The following is an 18072-nucleotide window of genomic DNA, read 5'->3' on the forward strand; positions in this document are numbered from 1 at the left end:
GTCCATGCAGGTATTTCTTTTTGTCATTTTTACCTTGTTGCATACAGAAGATAAGCTATATGTAAAAAAGGATGTGAAGTCTCATTTGGAAGGCTGAATGTTTTTGCTGCCAATACATTTTTCTTTTTGTTTTATATACCAGACTGACTTACAACTCGAAAAATAGGCAGGATGATAAAGCGGGGCATGGTTTACAGAAGGGCTCACTTGTGATTGACAGATCAAATACGGTCCTCTCCCACCATGCCTGGTCTCAAAACAACACGATGCTAAAAGCCAAAATGTTCAGCGCAAGACTTCTGAACAGGCCTCGTTCACAGAGGACAAGAGACTGCTTGGCAACCACCTGGCAACCACCGTTCGCTAGGGACAAATGAGTATTCTGATTGGCTCAGTCGCTGTCAGTGGTTCCTGCTAGTCACTGTGAAATTGACTGCTGAGACCCAGTCATGCAGGCCTCGAAAATGTGTATTCCCCTATGACGAGTGGCTGGTCAAGATAGCTGGATGTTGCTGGGTGAATATTATTATTATATATTATTCATTTTTCTTTCCTTAGAGGTATATAGTGCCATACTGAAAACCTCCTTCTGATTGCTAATTTATCTGCAAGCCTTCCCCAACTAATCGCTAAATGTTGGGAAATTGTAAAAAACAAAACAAAAAAAAAAAAACCAAACAAACTGTGATTAAAACTGGAAACAGAGAAAATTCACCTTCAGAGTAAAAGTTGCACATTGTGAAATGTGTTGATTTCAGCAGTAAGACATGAAATGGTCTTTGTCTCCAGTTTGCATCACACATTTTTGAGTTTCAGTTTCAGTTTTGAGTGTTTGCAAACTTGCCATCTTTCATTCAAACTGTGGGTGAATGTGGTACTCTGCAAATAGCCAAAGCAAGAAGGTTTTTGGTGCAGCACCTTCTTTGCATCCTTTTCACTTTGCTACAGCCAGCAAACTCCAGCATCCACTTCCCAAAAAGCTTTGGGAATATCTTTTTTTTCCTCCTAGTGACCGTTAGGTACTAGAGGGTCACTGACCGGTCTCTGGGCATGCATGACTGACGACTAACAAACTGCTGATGTCTTATCAATCTTTTGTACAGTCTATGTGTTCAATTGTTCCACCAGGGTGAATGAAGCCTCATCTAAACTAATGTAATGTTTTACCTGTGAGTTCAGTGAGCATGCTTCAAGCAGGCTTAGATGGTTGGAAGTAATTTCATGTAGGTCTTTTTTTGAGGTTTTTTAGTCAGCAGGTTGATCAAACTGATTCTTCATGCTGTTCACGTTACAACAGCGACACAGAAATCAAAACAAGACTTCAGGCAGACGCGATGAGGAGAATGAAAAGAAAGTAAAGCAGTTCACAAAATTGAACCAAAAAAAGAAAAATAATACTATCTCTGGTGCCACAGTAAACATGAGTATGAACAGAAGCAGCTTTGTGTCCACAACAGCACTACAGTATGTTTGCTTTAGATAATTAAGATACTTTAGTAGAGACTTCCTAACAGACAGAAGTGAAATTACATTAATATATATATATATATATATATATATATATATATATATATATATATATATATATATATATAAAAACACCCAGCACGCCCCTGCGGGCGGTTTATCCTTCAAGCTCGGGTCCTCTACCAGAGGCCTGGGAGCTTGAGGGTCCTGCGCAGTATCTTAGCTGTTCCCAGGACTGCGCTCTTCTGGACAGAGATCTCCGATGTTATTCCCGGGATCTGCTGGAGCCACTCGCCTAGCTTGGGAGTCACCGCACCTAGTGCTCCGATTACCACGGGGACCAACGTTACCTTCACAAGGTATATATATATATATGTATATATATATATATATATATATATATATATATATATATATATATATATATATATATATATATATATATATATATATATATATATAAATAAACATTTAAAGCGCAGTTGGTTTTGAAACTCAAAACCCTTGATAAAGTTTGGCAGCAATCAAGGTCTACCTTCTCAGTTGATCAAACATGTGTTAAACAAGCTCATTCGCGCATGATGATTAGACAAGACGTTCACAAGTTCTCGTGATCATAACAAAGTTAAAACCAGATTATCTAGCACGTCCAACACGACAGAACACAAATGCAGACTCATGCAGGACAGATGCATGATGGTGAACAGCCAACACTGCCAGCACTGCCCGACTTTAACTGTGATACAATCCATCTAACAAGTCATTTGAAGTCAGCATTTATTCCTTAAATCTCCTCAAATTGGAAGTACAACTAAACAAAAACAGTTCTGACCAGTAAATTATTTCCATTTGGTCCCAAAGACAAATTTTGGGGGTAGATGTCTGATGTGAAATGTTTTTTGTGCTCTCAGTCTTATATAACTCTCAGAGGCAGAAATGATCTGACTGCATGAGTAAAACCTCAAAGTGCGCAGCTAAATAAACACGATTCAGCTCACTCGTTAATGTAACACAACAGAAAAAAGAGGTTTGTGACACTGAAGTGCAGCTCCCTTTATCGCCAACTTTGTAGTCATTTCAAGCATCAAACAAACTAGAACTCATTATCCATGTTGTATTACAAATATGTGGCAGTGAATAGCAGACGCAAGTTATTATGGGATAACCGTTGGTCACTGTTGACGCCTCAGTGGTTCATTTTAGACTAGAAAAATATTGTAACTACATCTTAACACAGAAGGATGACAAATTACAGATTTATGTAGTGCTTACATGTGGTTATTTATACATTTATACACATTAATTTAGAAATACTACAGAATATTTATTCATTAATAACTGTGTTTATTATTCTGGAGAACCCTTTTCTGCAGATAGCTTGTGTTTAGTGAATCTTATTGTCTACGGTTACCGGAGTTGCTGACCTCTCCTGTCATCATGTGTGTAGTTCATCCTCTTATGAGCCAAAGTGTGACTAATATCATCAGATTAATTACTTGGGACTCCATTGTATGTTAAGACACCTCTCTGGAAAACGGTGAGATGTCTTTGTGAAGTTGAAAAGAAGTCCAACTGCCTTAAAGTCCAGGTTTAAGACCACTGTGGCCTGGATGATGAGCATCTACACAGACATTTGAGGTTATGACGATATTTCAGTGCTTCTGATGTAGCCAAGAATGTTTTGATCAGATTTCAGGATTTTAAGGAAAACCTTCTTTTTATAGAGCAGAGCATTAAAAACGTACTGCATAAAAGTACCTTTTATTATTCAGGCCACGGTTTGGAGATTCAGCAAACGTGTCCTTGTCATCTGATGTTTTACTCAACCAATAAGGTGATTCCTGCCTCCAGAGCGCTTTGAGAAATGTCTGCACATATAAAACTGCCACCCCCACCAAAAGACTGAAATACCGCTCTGGGTGAAATGACTTGTCAGAGTGCTACTGAGTTTGTGTTGTCAATGCAGCACAACATGCAAACAGAGGGACCTACTCTCAGGTGGGACACGATCTTTGTGGGGACACCCAGAAAGGCTGCGGTGATGCGGGTACAGCCCCGTCACATGACCGGTTCCGTCACAGCCTGGAGTCGGACACTTGCTCTCCTTCTTCTCTCCCCTGGAAGAGTCTGTGAAGACAAGGGGCAGCGAAAATTAGACGGAGGTGGAGTTGAGTCAACAGGTAATCGGCGTCCAAGTGTCGGAGCAGTTTTTGGCCATGAAAGGACTGAACACGGACCGTATATGGCTCATGGATTTGGCCAGTAGCCTGGTTCTTAAAAACCACCCACAACTCAGATTTGTTTAGCAAGGCAAACACTGTAGGTGTGATATTGGATCCACTGATGGCTGCTTCATTTGGTTCAAGAAACAATTGATCAATCAGAGCTTATCATGCCGAATTAAGCATCATCCTCCTACATAGATAACTCATTACCTCAGCTAGCAAGCACGGATGAGATTCACTTGGGTGTGCATGCTGCAAATCACTGACAAGTCGGGACAAACAGAACAAAATAGGCCCCCTCCCAACAAGAAACCACAATATCAGGCTGAATAGGTGAAGCTGTCCTTGCACAGATGCAGACATCATAATAAAAGCCTTCCTTTGGACTAATAACAGCTTCTTATGGGTTAACAAAGACTCTCTCTGTGCTAATGAAACAGTCTGAAGCCCATCTGAGTCTGTAGTGAGGACGATAACCGCACAGTGCCGACTCCCTACCAGTGGTAGTGGGGTTGTATATGAGTGGATTTGGAGAAATAGGCCGCAGATAGCGTCCCACAGATGAGATTTGCTCTTCTAACGGGCCGTGCAGATTGCCATTACTCATGCCTGACAAGCTGGCCGTCTGATGTTCCCACACCGGCCTATTTTAACAACATAAGCTGCTGTCAGTGGAAAACCATGCATCTGCAAAATAAAAAAAACCCCAAATTGTGTATAGCCCTGAATGCAGAAAATGAGTGCCCATTACCTCGTCTGCAGCCATGTACAACATTTCTGAAATAACACAGCCGGATTTTAACCAAGCCCAGAGGTCAGAAAACTCATTCAGTCCAGCAGTGTCCGTAAAAATGCTCAAATCAGGGAGGAAAAGACATTAAAGTTACTTTTATGCATTATTTTTTTCCTGCTGCAGCACTAATAGCCCCTGGCTGCTGCTGTACTGAGGGTTTCAATAAGTCAGACAGACAAGATAAACTCCCTCTCTGCTGACCCGGGGTCAACATTTTTGAGTTAAATATGGCTATGGTTAAATATGATGTGAAAAGGTGATGGGAAACTGGCAGAATTTAAAGAGAAGCATGATTATTTGACAACTTTGTGAATATAGTAATAGGTTAGAAGAAGCAGGAATGCAAGCAATATCTATTTCTCAGACAGGAGCTACAAAGTGCTTACACACATACACGGCATATAAGCTTACTGTAGGACAAAGAGCAAAACAGCAATTTTACAAAAGTAAAAGAGGAAACATGGAAGTAAAACCACTACATAATGAATCCTGTTCATTACCATCACATTTAACCTTTACTGCTGAATTAAAGGCACATTTCTTTTAGGAAGTTTATTTTGATCAGATGCAGCGTGATCGTGTCGAGCTACAGAGGGCTGACTGAACTAAATTCGTTTCTCAGTGTCCAGGCTTTTGTGGTAAAAATAGTCCTGGCATGAAAAACCAGATGCAGGACCGTGTGAATGAAGAAAAGACTCCTCGTGGACATGAAGGAACGTTTCCAATTTAAACATGTTACGCAACATCTTACACTGGAAGTCGAAACAGCAATGACGCCTAAAAGATCCTTAAGTTGGCTCCAAACTACTTAACAGACCTGACACATGGAACATGGAAAATCGACATATGCTACAGTATAATTTTCCAAGTTTGCAGAGTGTAGATCGATAATAACACAGACAGGGTCAGTGTGTGGGTTTTTCCTTGCCTACCTTTAGGGTAGTACGCCCTCTTCAACCCATCCTGCTGCATCCTGGACCTGCGCTCCTCTGCAGCGCTACTCAGCCTTGGGCTGTGCTCGCCGTGGCCGCGATGATGATGGTGGTGGTGATCCCGACGGGGCATCGCGTGCTCCGAGGCCATCCGGTCCCTCATGACCTTTGCCCTCTCCGATTCCAGTGCGATGGCCTTCTCCAGCAGCGACAGGTTTCCCTTGGCCATGTCGAAGGTCTCATCCGAGCGGTCGGAGGCCACAGATGTGGTGTCCTCGTCGCCCTCCTGGCTGCAGCTGGTCGGGTAGCCTCGGGACGCCGGGCTCAGCTGCTCCTCCAGCTTCATTAAGTTCACCATGTCGGAGTAGCTGCGCTCCAGAGACCGGGGCTCGTCTTGTGCACCCTGCTGGCAGCTGTCATACCTGAATGTTTGAAGTCAAGATGCGAATATGTGGAAAGGTTATCAAAAGGATGTTTTATATTTCCTAACTTATTCAACTAAATGAACTTGAATGAAGGGTCACAATTTTGCCAGTTCAGCTGTATTCTACAAAAAGGTTTATTACAGTTTTGATTTATTAAAAAAACTTTCTGAAATAATTTAGGAACTGTTGTTGTTGGAGCTACCTTGAAGTTTAAGAAGCAAGGCTACCTATACAATGTATGCTCAACAGTCAAAGTAAAAAATGTTATCAAATATTAAAAATGATAAAGTTATGTTTTAAAAGTAGATCCTGCAACCTTACAAATGAAACCTGTAATTGAATGTTTAATAATTATAAAAATGTAATACTTAATAGGTTTGTGAAAGTACATTTTCACATTTAAAAAGGACTAATATAAAGATAAATCAAAGGTCTTCTGACCGTGCCCACAAAAAACTGATTAAGATGTCTGACCTCCCCTTCAAGGCTGTCTCTTTGTGCACCTCTGGACCATGCAGAGCATTATATTCAGAATGAGCACCTGCAGATGCACGTTTCATACTTCACTGTCTGACTTCTGTATCACCTTGAGTTTTATTTTGCAGATCATCATCATAAATGAGAGCCGGTGTGAGGCTATAGCTCAGAATGCAAACAGCGATTTTCATTTTTCAGTATAGCATAGTCTGAAATTTTGGAGGAGTAGTGCTTTAGTTTGCTTTATCCTACACACCCAAAACCCAAGCTACCCACAAGCTCCCTGTGGTTTGTCCTTTGCATCATAATGGAATTAAACTTAAAAGTTCGCATTTAGAGTCAGTGGAGGACAAGCAGCATGACAGCTGCAAGGGCAAAGAATTAAAGGAATACAGGAAGAGATCCAGAAATGCACAGGAGGACAGCCTTCAAGGGGGAGACAGGCCAAACTGAAAACAAAACATTTTTTCCATTGCACTGTTTATGCAAATCCTCACACTTCATGCATTACTGATAGTAAATGGTTAATAAACTGGTTCTTTTATGGCGTTTTTCTACTGTGAGCACTCAGAGCACTTTATGCAACTTGCCTCATTCACCCAGTGATGGAAGCACTTTTATCTATGCTTTCTTTGCTAGTGATATCTCTGTCCCGCCATTCATGAACAGAAACACGCATCAGAAGGACTACAAGTTTTAGTTTGCCGTTGGCTATGGAAGAAAAGAAGAGTGCCCTCTACCCTTTCCATGCGTGCATGCTTGCATAAGAACTACTGCGTTACTGCTGTATTAAGTACCATCAGTACCATCTATGTAGTTTTGAAAAGCTACCTACTATGTTTTTCCTCGTTTACTTGTAGATGCTCATGTTAAACATGACCAAAGGTTTCAATAATGAGGTCAACATATTTCAAAGGCAGACAGAGGTAATGCGCATATTATTTTAATCTTAAAATCATATCTGTGAACTCTTAAGAGATTATCTACCTGTTCAGGTGGTGCACCCCCTGGTGGTCTGCTGGATTTTGGAGTTGGTGGTGGAGAACGTGGTGGACAGGACGATCAGACGGCTGAGTCTCACTCAGCTTCCGGGCCAGATCAAAGCACTGATTCCTCAGACACTCTAGGCTACTGAGACACACCTCCTCCTCGCTCTCCTCAGTCTGACCCCTGACTCCCATGCCGGGCCGCCCGTTTGTATGGCTGCCGTCGTTCACCATGGTGTCTTCAGGGTAGCCGTCTTCAGGCAGCATGGCGCCGTGACCCTGCGCCAGAAGCTTCAGGGAGTCCACCGTCTCCCTGACCACGTCGCTGTCCAAGTCCACGCTCAGCTCACCCTTCCTCTCGCCCTGCTCGCTGCCGTCGTCCTCTTCGTCATCGTCGTCTTCCCCGGCGCTGTTGGAGGAGTTGCTGTTCATCTCGGACTCGGTCATGGCCTGGTAGGCAGCATCCTCGGCGATCTTGCCAAGGTTGAGAAGTGACTTGGCAACCAGCTCGTCGTAGTTCTCGTACTCCTCTCCGGTCCCGTTACCGGCGCTGATGGTACAGCTGTTGTTGTTGTTGTCGTCCTTCTGAATTGGAATGAGCTTTGATTGTCCACCGGGTTTGTAGTGGTTCTCTGCAATCAGGAAAGCAAGAAACAAATCCCTTTGTCTTGATACTGTTCAGGAATCTCACAATGCAGCCAAGAAACGTTTCCCGCAATAACCCACGCTATACGCAACATAAACAGCAGGTAATTTGTGAAAAATGTGAGGGAAAGTGATTTGTTTTGCAGGTAACACAACTATCAGTCCATTTATAGAATCAAAATCCTGCAGATGAAGTGGAAATGAAACCCTTATCCTCTAATCATGTCAGCAGTGCTGATGAACTCTTTTTTTCCCCCTGTTATATTCTCGCCTGTATTATCTTCATCCCTCCCAATTATGATCCACTGTTTACTCACAAAAAACATACAACCCAGAGCGGTGCGCGGCAGTGTCGCTCTCTCCGATAAGCCTCGCTGTTGATTTTGGGGACAGAGGCGGCGAATGAGAGCAGAGAAATTGAAAAGGGAGGCGTGTGAGGTGCTCCGATTCAGGAGCCATAAATATCCTCAGGAGGAGAAACCGAGGCAGAGCACATGTGACACGTCCGCCGAGACGAGGAGGCAAACGAGGAGGGGAGGGAGGGAGTTAATAACTCAGCAGAGCTCCTCTCCCATTTATTCGTGAGGCACTGTCAGAAGCGATTGAGGACACGGGGGGTGTTTGGGGGGAGAGAAGGAAGCGAGGTGGGAGGGAGAGCGCAGAGCATCTGGTCTACCAAACCCTCCTCAGCAGCACTCATCACTTAGTCCTCTCCTTCTGCAAACCGCATGCAAAAGTGGACATCAGCGCGACACAGAACAAGACCTGAATATCTGCGACATTGCTGCGTTTATCCATCTGTTAATTCGACAGCTTTTTGGCATCTTTACGTGTTGTAGGTTGGAAAAGTTCCACGAATCTGCACAAACACGGTGGCCCCGTCACGGATCGAGCTGCAGTGCTCGCAGAATATCTGGCACACAACACTGAAGGCATGTCCCGGCCAGAAGCACCGGTTTCATGAAAAGTGCAACAACAACAAATGTTTACAGCATTTGTTTAGCAAGCCCATGTGTTCTTTCTGTTGCTTTGTTCTAAGCTTAGTTATAATGTTGAGCCTGTCTTTTCCTTCCATGTGCTCTCTGGGTTTTTCTACCTTTTTTTTTAACTTACTTCCTGTTTTATTTTAAAGGTTCTCCTTCTTTGCCTTCTCCTTTGTTCCTTCTCCTATAATCATTATAATCTTGACTTCACCTGTGTCTTACTGTCTTTCACTCCCCTGTATGTGTCTTTAGTCTGCAGCTTGTCAGTCTTTGTCTACTCGACATCTGAATCAGTTCTTGCAGTTTTTGATTAATACAAAAAGTTGCTCTTCCCCTAACTGCAAATTTTTATTCTTTTGTCTTTTAATTTCTTTTATCTGCATTGTCTCGTTTTGCTTGTTTTACACCAAGGCCTTTTGTATGCTATGTAAAGCAATTTGAATTTCCCTGTTGTTGAAATGTGCTATACTGATAAACCATGCATCAGCAGTGGTTCAGTTATTCACTACAGTACTTTTTCATTTAACCACCTGCCACTCCACCTTGATTTTCAGTTCACTTTATGAATTTAACTGCTAGCATGACACTGTTGTACATTCCTTTTTTAAAAATGACTCAAGTGTTGATTATTCTCCAACCCTATTTCCAAAGGTGTAAGGACGAAGTGTTAAAATAAAGAGAGAAAGTCGTGATTTGAAAATCATTTAAGTCCTATATTTAATTGAAAAGAGCACAAGGACAACCCATCAGCTGTTGAATGTGAAAAAGTTCACAGCGTTTTTACAAATATAAACTCATTTTGTCATTTTGAAACAGGCAATGTGTTTTATAGAGGTTGGAACAAAGGACTGGAAAAGCTGTGTAATACTAAAAGGATTTTAGTATTACACAGGATTTTTGAGTTTGGGATTTTGAATTCTTTTTGTGTTTTTATGATCAGTTTGGTTCTTGACTTTCATGTATTTTTGAATTTTTATTTGTATTTGAGTTTAACTATTCCTCAAGGTTTGATTTCTCTCTTTTACTAGTCTCGACAGTTTCCTAGGTGTTATTTATAATTTGTGGATTTTGTACGTTTTCTGTGTGTTAGGTGTTTGTGTTAGTTATAGACTTTCTCCTTGAGTATTCTTCTCTCCTCCTCTGTGTCTTCCCACTTCTCTGATTACCCTTAGAGTCTATATAGACATGTCTACACTCTGTTGGTTGTCTGTTTGTTCCGTGATCTAGTCTTTGTCCACATTTGCTATTCATGGATTTAAGCCTGTGGACTTTTGTGGACTTTTGCATTCAACCTAAAAAAATTCACTTTTAGTTATTTTAACTGTGTCCTGTATTGTGCCCTGTACTATTACCTGAAATTTTAACAAATTCTCTAGAATTTTGGAAATTTTATCACATAATGTACTCAAGGCTTTTAAAAGATTCAGAGGATCAAAAATCACTGTGTGGCAATGCTGTAGTTTTTGAATGGCCGCGACCTTCAGACCATTTGGCAGTTAGGCAGTCTCGACCCGTCACTAAATGGAAACATTTGGCAGATTGTGAAATGAAAAACACAACAATGAAGGCCTCAAACTGATGAACAGCTGAAGTCATACATTAGGCTACGTGGCTGCTGAAACAATAAACTCTTCTTCCTGATTGGAGCTCCAGATCCTGAAAAGCAACTCGTTTAATCTGCATGAACCAAAGCAAAACTATGACGTGGCTCGTGTCCTTCATCTTTTTCTCATCCAAGCAACTAAAGTAACAAACCGCACACTCACCCTGTTGACGACGCTGCTCTTCCTCTTCCTCTTCTTCCTCGTCTTCCTCTCCCTCATCATCTTGCTCCTCCTCGTCATAGCCGTCTTCCTCCTCTTCCTCATCCATCCCGTCTTCCTCTTCCTCCACCTGCTCACCCTCCATTGCTGTATCTGTTCTCTCCACCTCTATCTCCTCTTCTTCCTCTTCCTCCTCCTCTTCTTCTCCCTGCTCCTCGTTGTCCTCCGAGAACTCGTCTTCCACCTCGCCATCTTCTTCTTCTTCATCTCCTTCCCTCTCCCCTTCATCCTCCTCCTCGTCCTCTTCAACTACCTCCCCTTGCTCCTTCCCCTCCTGCCCCACCTCCATGGCTTCGTTCCCATAGCTGCCATAGCTGCCAGCATCCTCCTCCAACTCACCCGGGCAGGAGGTGAGGAAGGGCCTCCTCTTGGCAGCCGGTTCCAGCGGTTGTTTTTCCAGAGCCTTCCTCTTCTTGGCCAGCGGGCAGCCGTAGATGCTGAGATGGGACAGAGGGCACACACATGATCAGTAACCATCTTTGCTCTCCTATTTACTCTTTGATCGTTTGCCCTTTTGCTGCAAACTGCAACAGATTCAGAGGATAAATAAGTTTAAAAACAGCCAAATCTGACAAACACATTTGATCCTGCTGAGCCAGAACACATACCGGCACTTAGCCATAATCAGCTCAGTTTGGCCAGAGAGAGCGCTCGTATTTGGCCTCTCATACCAATGAAGCAGGTAAACTTCCAAATTTACCATGAAATATGAATCCAGAAGAGTAATACCGATCATACTGTAAATGAAGGGGACGGGGTGCAGGAGGCAGGTGTGTTATTTATAATTAATACCACCTGATTTCCTCTTAGAGAAATTTAAGAGTAATTCTTAACATTCTTGTTTGTGCCTCTTGCCTTTTTGTCAGAAGCGTTTGTTTTACAAGTATGACCTCTGTCTGACTTCGTATTTTTGTTACTCAGCCAGTGTTCATGGGTCTGGTGGACCGGCTAGAGTTTTGGCTTTCCAAATTAACACTATCAAACAATTTTATGTTAAATTACTCAACAGATGTTTACTTCATCCCAATTACAAGACATATGAACAGCAAACATGGTTAATTTTTTCCCTTTACCTTTGTTAGATCACATTTATGAATTAATGTGCTTCTCGTTTTTCTTTTATATAAAATGTTATAAATAAATCAGTTATAATCAAGTGGAGTGAGTGGAAAGACACAACACATTTACACGTGAAAAAATAATTAATTGTTTAATTTTTCTTTTGAAAAAAACTGAACACGGGTCTCACAGACCCGAACACCATACAAGGGTTAAAGACAGTTTAACTGTGCACATAAGATGTTTACAAGTATAACAGGCAAAACCCAACTATATTTATGTGCTTCCTCAAAATCAAAAGCTTTTGACCATATTAATTATTGTAAATTATTGACTAAGTTACAAGAGCACGGGCTCATATCTGGAAAGGATGTTAAATATTACTGGTATCCTTATCAAACTCTGTAAGTCCAGGGTGGCAGGAGTAAAAAGCAGGGTTTGAAAAGGTGGGACCTTGTTCTGTTCAGTTGGTATGATGAACTTTCTAAAACATTAAAGAAGCAGAACACTGAATGTATGAATGCAGAGAGCATTATTAATCATATGATGCATGCTGATCATTTGTCTCCTTATAGTGGCAGCTGCAGCAGCTGCTCAAGTTGTGGATGTCGACGTGTGATACTGAGTTCAAATCTAAGCGTCCCGTAATATTGATCGCTTTGACCACATTGTTCCCTCATTCTGTTTCAATATCAAGTTTTAAATGTGGTAACTAAAGTCAGATATTAAAGTCACATGATCAGGAATGTTCTGTTATATATGTGTAGCATATAGCTTGATGCACAAGCTTCAAAGATGGGCAAGTGCAACTCAGATACCTGTGATGAGTAATGTTCCTACCTTTCACACTGTGCTGAGAAACTTTAGGTATAAATTTATGTCTCAATTAATTCCTTTTTATAATGTGCTTCTAAACAAAACAGAAACATTCCTCTAGCATCTCAAAAAAACAGGAACCACTGCTTACTTGTGCTGTTGTTACTGATGATTGCTGTTTTGTCTTTTGGATTGAAATTGATTATACGTAGGGCTGGGCTATATCATACCGTTCACGGTAATACCGGTGTAATTTTGGGCAACGATAGGAAAATGAAATATCACGATAGAATATGGGTAAAACGCGCATGTGCAGTGCCTTTGTTTACATACACACATGCGCGGCGATGCAGAATGAGAAGGGCGTAAGCGGATCGTTGATTGAAACGGATGAACCAGAATTGGTTTGTAAAAAAGCTGCAACTTCAGTGGTGTGGAACTGGTTTGGCTTTCGTCCGTCAGATACACAACAAAGCACTATTTTTGGTAGAGCATGCTAGCGGGCCGTCGTTATTACCTTGTTGTTTGGAAAATACGGCACACTTAAAAATCAATCCTTTGATTCTTCTGAAAATCGACAGTGCCCCTTATAATCCGTGTGCCTCATGTATGAATTCTGGTTGTGTTTACTGACCTCGAAACGATTGCGTGGCGCTCGAAAATCTGTCAAATGTTTCAGTACGACTTTGCTAAGCTACGAAGCCGCACTGCTTGATGGATTGTCAGCACATTACGGCTACCGTAGGCAGGAGCCTGGCGGAGTGATACGTACTGTGCTTCAACATAATATTACCGTATTGTGCGTGTATAACCGCTTTTTAAGTTTTGTGGATATTAAACATGGTTATGCTGAGGATATGTCGGCCAATTTCCACTGGAAATGCCTTTTGGTTAAACTGTCAGCAAGGAATTTGCACTGTTACGTTTTTATATAACTTTAATGCACATAAAAAAAAGCTGCTTGTTTAAGTGAAAATACATTGATGAGGGTTTTTTTGCACTAATAAAGTTGTGGAGTTATAAAGTATTTTGTCTAGTGTCAACTATATGGTCAGTTATCGCAAATTTTCAAATGTATATCGTGATAAATATTTTTGGTCGTATCGCCCTGCTCTAATTATACGTCTACTGTAAAGTTTCGTCCGCTTTATGCGTCTTGCATTTGGATCCTTCCTCCTCTCTCTGAAATCTGTGATGGAGGCTTTTCACACATTTCTGCTCCCGTGAGATAACATATGACTGAATGAATGAGTTCTTTGTGTTTTGGCCTTGAAGAGTTGCTGTCTGCAATAGCACACACCTCCTTCATCCCCTTCCTGACAATACACTGCGTTGGTTTTTGTTGTGAACCTCTCCACAGACAAATTATACATGCGTGTACAGTAGGCATGAACACATCCGCACAGTATTTAGGAAAAGCTATTATCACAAAAAGTTATTATACTGTCGATAACAAGTGAGCGCAAACAAAAACATTCAAAAAAAGTAGAAAACAATTTTAATAAAATGTTTAGTGTTTGTTAGTAAGGTGAACAGCACGAGGAGTCTTCAGGTGAATGTTTTAACACACTGAGCAACATACCAACATTTACTTCGTTCCAAGACCTTTTCAAAGGATATAGTATTAAAATATATATATAAATATATGCTGTTAAAAACGTATTGCCATCTCACTCATTTTACCAAATCTTCCCCACATGTCACATTACAGTGTGAAGTCAGATTTTCCCTGAAAACTGTTTCTTTTTAGCTCAAACAAGCAGAGAAACCAAGAGTGTGATGTGTGCAGACATTGTGAGGGTCATGAGTGTGAATGGCTTTGTGTGCACCAGGTTCAAAGGTCAAAGAGCTGTGACTCCCACTGCTGTGTGCTCATGTGTTAAGACACTGGAGTGGATTTCCTCTCGCTGAGGCCCAGAATCTGCTGCGAGAAAAAAAAAACCCAAACAAAGCTTATTCAAGCGGGGCCTCAATTACGCAAATCCCATAATAGTCATTAACTGTTGGGAAAATTCTGCTTTAATTGCTCCAAAACAGTGAGCACAATTATACACGGCTTTAATGTGGATTTTAGGAAATCAATTAGTCCATTTCCATATGAAAGAGCTTATTTTATGTTTGGAGGGCGAGATGGAGGAGGTGGCTGTGTCTTTCTGACAAAAACCGCTGCGTGTTTTTTGCACAAACCTGCACAAAAGACTTTCTTCTTTTAATTTCACCGGCTCAACAACAATGTAGGAAAGTGCCTATTGGCGTTGGTCTATATTACTGAACTCACTGCTAAATCATTGCCCATGAAGAAACCGTCCCAGGAATTTTCTGAGATCATTCTGAAACCTTCCTAAAGCAGTAAAGTGCAAGCAGCTCATTAAGAGAGTTTCTTAACCTAGAAAGAACACATCTGTAGTGTTCCTGTGATCCCTCTGCATTTTCCAAAGGGATGATTTGAAGCCTAGAATTTAGGTTTTGTTGCTACCGAAGCCAAAAAATCCCAGTTTGAGAAATGAGGGATCGTGCGTGGGTGATGCAAACAAGCAGCAACTGCTACAACAACAAAAATCTACCCCTCCTTAAGCATATTTATCTCCCTAATGATAAAAATAACAACAATAAATGTGACATTTCATATCTTCCTCCTCTACTTGGCGGTTCCCTTTAGAGTTCACCACAGACCCCTAAAGAAAGCGGCAACCCAGCCACAGCGGGCAACAAGCCGCTTCCCAAGCCGGGATAAATGGTGAGGGTCAGGTAGGGAAGGGCAGCTGAGCAACATGCGAATCACAAAGAAAGAATCAAAGAATGACGCTAAATATGTGTAACATTTATTATATTCAGGCAAAGTATCTAAAACAGTTTTTAATTTTTAACCTTTCTTGATTGAAATGGTTCAAAACCCAGGTGCTAGGCTTTTCACTGTACTGTCAAAAAATAGGTATAGTAAAAGTCCATTTTTGGCCCTACAGATACAAACACACAAACTCTGTAGGGCTAAATATTGGCCCTCAAGTTACTATATGAACCTTTTTTGAGGGTCAAGTAACTAAATATGTACTCTATGTAGTAAAAGGTACATAGATCCTAGATTTTAGAGTGATACATTTAAAGACATGCATGAACAAATTATAAGTTATATAAGTTTAATTCTATTTTAGTCTTGTACATTGGCAGCAAGGTGCAGAATTGAGATCTTTTTCAGCAAATAGGCTTCAGGTTCAGCTCGTTCCGTTCTTCTTCTTGTTTCCCCCCACAGTCAAATGACATGCATGTTAGGGTAAGTGGCGACAGTAAGACTAAAACATTGCAGCACAAATGGCAATTTTGTGAATTGTGTGAATAATAATAATAATAATAATAATAATAATAATAATGGGTACACCCCTACCACTGCCAAGAATGTCAGATTTTGAAGTTTTGGGGATTTTTTTAATATCATTTTTTGTACCATAATATTAAGGTTGTACAAAATCTGTCACCACAGGTACACAACAAGGGTACAAAAAAGTACTTATGAGAAGTCATACTTTAAATGGATAAGTAACACAGTGATGATATTACAGATGTACTGACTATACGTTCTGCTTCCAGGTCTCTTAGGTCATCCTCCCACCAACATTTCTCAGTCCTCATCTCTCCAAAGTGGCCATGCTTTCTCTGTGCTTGCCCCCAGGCTCTGCAATAGTCTGCATACAGTCCACATAAAGTCCAGTCCAGGTGTTAAAAATGCTAAATTAGGTCTTAAAAGCCATCTATTTTTACTTAGTTCATGTTACTCTGTTAAGTTACTGGACTCTGTTTACATTTAACTTACATTTAGTAAGTTACACTGTTAAAAAACAAAAAAAACAAATACTTGTAATTTTCTTCTAACAAAGGTTTTCCTAAATGGTACAATTAAATGTGTGGTTAAAATGTATAGAAGAATAGATAAATAAATGAAATACTGTAAATTTCTTTATCTTAAAACAGTTCACTGAACTGTAGTTTTAAAGATTTCTTTTACTTTACACTTAGTTACATATAACGATTCTCTTTTTTTCTTTTTGCTTTGAAATGCACATAAACTACTGTTCAGAAAAGAAAAGAAAGAAACTTACCGGGACATATTTGTACCGATTTTGTTTTATAGTGTATTCCTTTATTTACGCTATTTGCCACCATGTTTTTGTGGCTTTTACATTTTGTGGTTGTCATGTTTCTCTTGTCGTTTCTTTCAAAGTCTTTAGCACTAGCTATTCGGTGCTGTCACTATCTATTCTGTATGCTTCTTTTGTACAATCAGCTGGAAAGCATTTTGGGTTAACTCCTGCTGTTTTGCAAAACAGCTACACAAATAAAAGTGACTTTGTTTGACTTGACTACATATATTTTGTTTCTCAAGCAGGAGTAAGTAGCTTGCTATTATCTTATAATCTGAAGAACAAGAAGTAAATCTGTTATGCTAAAAGAAACATTCAGAAGTGACCAAATGAGTGTACAAAATTGCTGAAAATAGACCTGAGTGACATCAATCATCTGATTAAAGCAGATAAAATCCATAAATGGTGTAGTGACACACATTTGTAGCTTGCAAAACTCTTAGCACATTGTAGTGCGTCTGTCTGCTACACTTCCTAGCTGAATGAAAATACGAGGCCAAGAGTCAGTCAGACAGTTTTTGAAGGAATCAGCCTCATTAGGCGATAATGAGCTCATTTTATCACAAGCAGTCTATTAAAAAATGGGTTTGTTTACTTCTTTGCTTTTCTGTCTCTTTTCATCTGGCAACATGAATAAAGACATTTGAAACAGTCCCACATGCAAACACTGTTTTCTACCAAATTGAGTCAGAGTCATGCTAGTTCTGAAACATCTCACCAGTAGTATGCTTATTAGCATTAACACAACAGATGCAGTCTGTCTCTGCTGGCACAGGTTTCTGATGCACTGACCTCAGACCAGTGTACATAACCTTAACCCAATGCTCTCCAATCTGCGGTCTGTTTATATGAGCTGCCAGAACGGTCTGAAACTCAAACTCTGACGGTGGAAAAACAAAACAGGCAGCTGAATCTGAATCTCCTGCTGTAGCTTCAGCCAATTTTTCCTCTCAAAAAGCTGACAAAGAGGGAAAATCTGTAGAGGTAGGTGTGTACCGTCAGCCTGTCCTTAAAAGCACCATGAAAATGCCAAATCCAATCTTTCTGAAAGTACACAAGAACGTGACCTGTCCCTTTTTCCTTTTGTTACATTCAGGGAAACTTTGAATAAATGTTTCAACAATACATGTTTTAAAGCATCCTCTGCCGTAACTGATGTTCAACAGTGAAGCCTGAGCTTGATTTTGTATTGGCCTTATCCAAAGTTACCCAGATAAATGATGTTTCTAATTTCAGAGATATTGTGGAAATGCAACAAAACAGTCTTACATATTTGTTTAATATGTGTATTGAAGGACATACCTG

The 18072-nt window shown here is 40.6% G+C and overlaps 1 protein-coding gene across 8 annotated transcripts in view; it reads right to left on the reverse strand.

The window, feature by feature from the left end:
* myt1la (myelin transcription factor 1-like, a) overlaps positions 1–18072 on the reverse strand; it is an 89880-nt gene that overhangs the window by 30511 nt on the left and 41297 nt on the right. For 7 of the 8 annotated variants that reach the window (XM_026143556.1, XM_026143554.1, XM_026143558.1 and 4 more), the window contains exons 6-9: positions 10700–11193; positions 7307–7937; positions 5418–5839; positions 3460–3594 (exon numbers count right to left, since the gene is read on the reverse strand). In XM_026143556.1, the coding sequence (XP_025999341.1) occupies positions 3460–3594; positions 5418–5839; positions 7307–7937; positions 10700–11193 (1682 nt within the window). The remainder of the gene's footprint in view (positions 1–3459; positions 3595–5417; positions 5840–7306; positions 7938–10699; positions 11194–18072) is intronic. The other variant, XM_026143557.1, reaches the window with a different exon arrangement.

This window comes from Astatotilapia calliptera, chromosome 15 (genome assembly GCF_900246225.1).
Source record: "Astatotilapia calliptera chromosome 15, fAstCal1.2, whole genome shotgun sequence".
NCBI lineage: Eukaryota > Metazoa > Chordata > Actinopteri > Cichliformes > Cichlidae > Astatotilapia > Astatotilapia calliptera.